Source organism: Vicia villosa, linkage group LG2, assembly GCF_029867415.1.
Source record: "Vicia villosa cultivar HV-30 ecotype Madison, WI linkage group LG2, Vvil1.0, whole genome shotgun sequence".
Lineage (NCBI taxonomy): Eukaryota > Viridiplantae > Streptophyta > Magnoliopsida > Fabales > Fabaceae > Vicia > Vicia villosa.
Window position 1 is genome coordinate 221,156,183 of NC_081181.1, and position 6,756 is coordinate 221,162,938.

Here is a 6,756-nt window from a genome sequence, read left to right on the forward strand (position 1 = left end):
AAATATAGACATAATCTCAATCAATCTAAATCATACTCTTTAGTTTGTCAACAAAAAAAAATCATACTCTTTAGTTTGAAATCATGAACAAAACTGGAATTTCAATTCTCATTGCTTTAGTTTTTGCAACGATGCTTGGAGCCTCTTCTGCAAGAGGTTTCACTCGCCCTCAGTGTACTGGAGACTGTAACTGTAAGTCTCCGCCATGTCTCCAAAATTCCACTCCTTCCGCCGCCGTGAGTACTGCGGCCACCGCCACTACCTCCACCGTCAGCCCTCAGTGCACTGGTGGAAACTGTACGTGCAAGTCTCCCCCGTGCCTCCATAACTCTGCTCCTTCCTCCGCCGCGACTACTGCACCCACCGCAACTACAAATAATAATTAGTAATACTTTCGTATCTCTGTGTTGTGTGTATCATCTGTCTGTACCTATGAGTACAGTTAAATAAGCTCTTTTAGAGTATTTATTTCTTATGTTTGATTTCTTGTGTTATCTTTGATTTCTTATGTACTCCACTTTTAATTATATAATATATATCTCTGTGTTTGGTAGTTGGAGGCTATTGTTTAGTTAGCATTTGAGTTTCATTATTATGACACGAGTTTCAACAAATATTCAAACTAATCTTAAGTTTTGATTAAATTATCATCCCAACTCAAATGATAGACATTGATTAATTAAGGGTGTGTTTGAAATAGTTTTTGTTTTTAGTTTTTAAAAACTGAAAAGTAAAAATCAAAACACAATTTAGCCATTTCAGTTTTTTGCTTTTAAAAACTGAAAAATTGTGAAGAGTTTTTAAAAACACATTTGTAAAATATTATATTCAAACAAGTTTTTAGTTTTTAATTTTTCAAAAACTAAAGTAGAGTTTTTGAAAAGCCTTTCAAACAGGCCCTAAATCTTTTAAATTTTCATTAAAAGTGGACAAACATCCAAATATAAATTAAATACTAAAAGTTATAACCGGACAAACATGAAGAAAATTTCAAAGACCAAGAGATATGAGTAGTCAAGTGTCATTGCAATCAAAAGTTTGGCCACGTAGAAACTAAATGATCCAAAATTCATGGAAGGTATGCGAAGCCTATAAACTATACAGGATTAATGTGATGTTAAAGCACTTATTAACTCGTGATTTTTCTCCAATGCTTGCATATATTTTATGATTAATGTTTGAGATGTTAAAATGATGATATTTTCATCTTTTCTTTCTTTGTCTTCACAAATAAAATAACAACTAACACTTAATTTCATTGATTTCATCTCAAGTCAAAAATCGATCTAGATTGAGTGCTTTCAATAGCTGTGTACTTTTGTTAATGTAAATATTAAGATTAAAATTTGAGAGGTGTTTCAAGAAGAGTGAGAACTCAGAATATCCAGCAAATACTTAAAAGTTAAATATTATAGAAGATATTTGTAAATTAGATGTCTTTTGTATGCAATGGGGAAGACAGATTCTCTAATACTATGAGACTAAAATGGACAATAAAATTTTTCTAGGAAATGTGACATGACATAAAATTATTGTCACAAAATGTTTATAACACACATGCTAACGTTTCATATATAGTATTAATCGTCAACATAATTTAATTAAACTACATTTGAATATATAAAATAAAATAGAAAGAATGAAGTTTACATTCATTATAACTTGGGTTAAATTCTTGTAGTTATTTACTTAATTTGAGAAAAATTAAATAATTAAGGAATTTAAACTTTACTAAAAGCGATGCTAAACAATTATTATTTTAAAACTTTAATCACATTCTCATAATGTATTTTTTGTTTTTTTTATTATTTTTTCTTTGCTTGGATTTATGTGCCACTCCTAAAAACTTTGAAAAAAAGTTATGGTATACAACTACGGTGTAGCTAATTTAATGTCAAAATAGCAGACCTCTAATTAAAATGATATTTAGTTTACGATGTACATATTGCAAACTTGTTAAACCCCCCACAAAAGTGGAAAGTAATATTGAAGTGTTTTCTAGACATTAAAATTTGAACAGCTCGCCTATTAAAAAAAAAATTGAATAGCTCGTAATGCTTCCTGTAAATAACCGTAGTGACACTGACGTTGTTTATAATTGATAATAATGTTTCCTGTAGTGACACTGACGTTATTTATAATTGATAATAATGTTTCCTGTGAATTATCATAGTGTATAGTTGATAATAAGACAGATTGAAGGACTGACGTTGTTTATATTTGATAATAAGACAGATTGAAGCACAAAAAGTATGGCTTGCATTCCAATCCCATCAAAGTAAAAAGTTGTGACGTCAAATTTAAAGCTCATTTCATGCTCCTTTTGAAGGAATGGTCCAATAGAGGTGGACATCATTTCGGGCCCACAGGTGAACACAGACCCAAATTCCAACCGTTTGAATTTTCTATTTTTCTCGGTTCGGTTTTTTTTGGTTATGTGTTTAATTGGACCACAACAAATTTAAGGCATTTAAATGGGTCAAAACGAATTTAAGGCCCAAATTTAAAAACAATACAAAATGAATTTTTTATTTTATATTCTGGATTTGAATTCTTATACATACATACAATCAAATTTTATTTTTAAAATCGAGCTGATTTGACCAATTTTTTCATTAAAAACCAAACTTATTTTAATATTTTTTATTCAAAATTGAACAAGTAAAATATCAATTAGATGGTATTTCTAGCAGTTTTAAAACATATATATTTTAGAAAGATAATTCCCTTTTAAGGAAAGGATTATCCTTAGTGAATTCACTAACAAAATACAGAAATTTAACTTTTTCAAATATCAAAAATCATTGAATAAGAGAATCATCTCTTTAAATTACATTTAATTTCAGCATATCAAAATCATTGAAAATGAGAATCTATCTCCATAATTCTCAATTTCTCATTTAACTCCATATATTCTAGAGACACCAAAACCTGCATTTGAGAAAAAATCCAGAGTTGAAATATTGTGAATATTAATTAGAGCAATAATTAAGGAAAATTTGACAAATCTTCACACCAAATCATAACATCAATAATCAACAAGCATTTAGTAACTAATGATGAGATAAGATAAGTTCAAGGAATTCAAATACTCTAACATCAAAAGAAAATGGTCCAAAACTATCAGCTTCAGTATAACTTATTTATTAACATAAGCATTGGCACATGAAGTTCATATTCAGAGATCAATAAAACAGGATAGAATCCAATATCATAATCGTGATTGTTTTTGTTGCAGATAGAATCAATCAGGTAGAATACTAAGGATCATCGAAGCGGTTCTTTTCTTTGAACTTGTAGCCATCCTTAGAAGTGTTCTTCATCATCTAAGAACCAAAGTAAAACTACAATCAACATATGTTTGGATTCGCATCCGATAAATTATAATTTAATATATTATGAGAATTCATTCCATTGAAAACCATACCAAAGAGGAAAGTCTCGGAATAAATGTCCAGTGTAACTCCCCTGTCCTTGGAATAAATTCACTCCCATAGTCCACATTTATGCAGAGTAACTCCCTTGTACTTGGTAAAGTTACTCATCTGCACAACAATAAGATCAAAGTTCATGCTGCAATTATAATACACATTCAAGTTTTAAATGAGATCAATATTCAACACAATAACAAATGCTCACAAACCTGCTTTATATCTTCATCATAATCGCTCACATTGAAATTAATATCAGCATCAACACCGTGAAACTTGATTCCTGCTAGATCATATGCTCTGAAATCAATTCATAAAAAACACTTCACATTTCAAGATAACTACTCAAAATTAAGAAACCAAAAAAATTCCTGTATTTGAAAACTACCTTGCTGCAGCAAAGCACAAACAAAACTAAATCAACTCAATTTCAAATCAATGATATTGCTTTCTCACCTTAGTAAACTTGTTTTCCACAATCCCTATAGAGAAAAAAAACAAAAACAAAATGGATTAAAAAACAACACTATCATGTAAAAGTAAAAGCAAAAACTGAATGAAGTAATCTACAAAGAAAAAGAATAATCGATATCAAAACTGCAACACTGCAACAAAGAAAAATTACTATCAATAAAGATATACCATTAATCTTGCTCATTCCTGCGTTCAACTTCTTTCCTGGCTTTTGCAAGCTCTCAGATCCAACTCGCTGTATTTTCACAGATCTTGCTTTTGATTGTTTCTAAGCGCTTCCATATAGAACAAATAAAGTTACAAAAAAAACTTAAAACACAATTCAGAAACATAACAAATCAAACCCTAACAAAAAAATATCTATGAGATGAAGATAAAGAAGAGGTGAAGACGATACATGAAAGAAACGGTGAAAGATGGAGATTAACAACACTAAAACAGATACACAAACACAAAGATATCCAAAAGCTTAGATTAGGAACGGTGCAAATGGAGTAGTTGAGATCTGTAACGGCAGATTTGAAGCAGCGCAGATTTGATGGTGAAGCTTAGATTTAGGGTTAGCAGTAGAAGACAGAAGTTGTTTGGATTTTGTTTAATGGCCTGGATACACTTGGACTTTAAACTGGATTGGGATATGAGGCCCATAAGATTGTTACTAGAATCAGTCGGATTCGGATACCAATGGGCCGAAGAAAACAAAACTTCAAACTAATATCTACCTGTGTCCCAGCCGAATGACAAGACCCTTTTCTAGGGTATGTATAATAGGCAAGTAGGCCTGCCATAAGACTGACCACCAGGGTGCAATTCTTCCTGTAAGCAGATATATAGAAACAAGGGTAAGTTATAAATAAAAATGTTAATGCGCTTAGTAATTAACAAGTTGCTTACAACATATTATGAGTAATGTAACCAAATGGAGTCACTTATTAACCTCATTTTTATGTCTCTTACATCTAGCATTCTTATATCATTAATAGAAGCCAGTACAAATGGCATATCAATAACAATTAGCCTAAAATTCACAACTTGCTACTCAATAATTGTGTCTTTCAATAATGTGTATAACACAAATAACTAAAAAAGACAGTTGAAATGGAAAAATCATGCATGGATCCTCAGTCCACTCCACCACTTATAAATGATTTATGTTCAACTCAAATTCTGTTAGAATCTAGAGATAGTTTCCATTACTGTAACTAAATTCTGTTATTGATTCACTGTTAGTTACAAGTGATAGCACCTTGTTACTTATATAGGTAACAAGGTGACCTGATACAGTAGGTTTACACATAAGGGAAACTGACAGGTGTCAGTGCCAGGAATGTGCAGAACCTGCAGTTGTTTAACCAGCACTTTTTCTCTAACAAAGAGCAAATCGATTTCCATATGCTTGGTCTTGGTGTGCATGACAGGATTGTGTGCCAGAAGGACAGCAGACTGGTTGTCAAGAGGATCCTAGGAAACTTGCAGGAAATGAATAACTCCTTGAGCAAGGCCTGGATCCACAAAAGATCTGCAGATGTATGTGCCATGCTTCTGTGCTAGATCGAGCCACAACAGTCTACTTTTTTTGACCACCAAGAGACCAAGTTTGGGCCAAAGTAGATAACTGCACCTGAAGGGCTTCTTCTGTCATCCGGGTCAGAAGCCCAATCAGCATCACAGAAAAGCTGAACAGAAGGTGCAGAGGTAGAACTGAGAGAAGTGAGCTGAAGTCCATGAGTAAGAGTGCCCTTGAGGTACCTCAAAATACGCTTAACTTCTACCCAATGAGTGTCAAGAGGATGAGCCATAAACTGACACACCTTATTGACTGCATAAGCAATATCCGGCCTGGTGAGAGTAGCATACCGAAGAGCTCCAACCACTGACCTATACATATAGGGGTCACCAAAGGCAGGAGAACCAGCTTTGGTAAGTTTACATGTGGACTGCATGGGAGTGGAAACAGGGGCACAATCAGACATGTTGGTTTTGAGTAGCAAGTCTTTCACATACTTGGACTGAGTGAGGAGAAGAGACTGAGGGTCTATTCTGGTGACTTGAATGCCAAGAAAGTAGTCCAAGACTCCCAAGTGTTTGAGGGAGAATGCAACATTCAGTTTGGTGATGATAGACTTGAGAAGAGAGGTGGAGCTGCCAGTTATTATGATGTCATCAACATAAACCAGTAGGTAAACAGTATGCCCTTCTTCAAAGTATGTAAACAGTGAGGGATCACATTTGCTAGGCCTAAATTTCAATTGCACAAGGGCAGCCGCCTGCAATCTCTCAAACCACTGCATGGGGGCCTGTTTAAGGCCATAACTAGCCTTATTAAACCTACACACCAGATTGGGATTATCTTGCTCAAAGCCTTGAGGTTGGGCCATGTACACTTCTCCATCAAGCAAACCATTAAGAAAGGCATTATTCACATTAAGCTCTTGAATAGACCACCTATAAGTAAGAGTGATAGAAAGTATAATCCTGATGGTAATGTGATAGAAAGTATAATCCTGATGGTAATAGGCTTGACCACAGGTGAAAAAGTTTCATTAAAGTCAAAACCCTCTCTTTGATGAAACCCCTTTGCTACAAGTCTAGCTTTATACTTGTTAATAGAGCCATCCGGGTTTTCCTTAACCCTAAACACTCATTTACTTCCAATAGCCTGTCTGTGAGTGGGCAGATGCGCAAGGGTCCATGGTTTGTTGGAAATGAGAGCATTATATTCTGCCTTCATAGCAGCCAGCCAGTTAGGAACAGCAAGGGCTTGTTTGGTAGTTTTGGGTTCAGAAGCAGCAAGCAACAGTCTAGGTTCAAGTCTTGGTTGATTGAATCCAGACTTAGCCCTAGTCTGCAT

General features: G+C 33.8%; 1 protein-coding gene and 1 long non-coding RNA gene across 2 annotated transcripts; both read right to left on the reverse strand.

Annotated features, from left to right (window-relative positions):
• Positions 1 to 3,009: 3,009 nt before the first annotated feature.
• Positions 3,010 to 4,614, reverse strand: LOC131654017 (uncharacterized). Its single transcript, XR_009299173.1, has 6 exons — positions 4,303 to 4,614; positions 4,074 to 4,180; positions 3,888 to 3,913; positions 3,644 to 3,731; positions 3,428 to 3,545; positions 3,010 to 3,326 (listed from the first exon to the last, which is right to left on the reverse strand). It is a non-coding gene; the product is annotated as an uncharacterized LOC131654017 (long non-coding RNA).
• Positions 4,615 to 5,452: 838 nt separating this feature from the next.
• Positions 5,453 to 6,756, reverse strand: LOC131651410 (uncharacterized mitochondrial protein AtMg00810-like). The gene is made up of 2 exons (XM_058921077.1): positions 6,555 to 6,756; positions 5,453 to 6,423 (listed from the first exon to the last, which is right to left on the reverse strand). The coding sequence occupies exons 1-2, from the start codon at positions 6,754 to 6,756 to the stop codon at positions 5,453 to 5,455; spliced, it is 1,173 nt and encodes a 390-aa protein (XP_058777060.1).

Excerpts from the sequence above, each read along its gene's own strand:
- LOC131651410 (XM_058921077.1), bottom strand. The coding sequence starts at position 6,756 with ATGCAGACTAGGGCTAAGTCTGGATTCAATCAACCAAGACTTGAACCT. Across the intron at positions 6,424-6,554 it reads TCACAGACAGGCTATTGGAA|CCTATTACCATCAGGATTAT; the intron begins GTAAATGAGTGT and ends CCTGTGGTCAAG.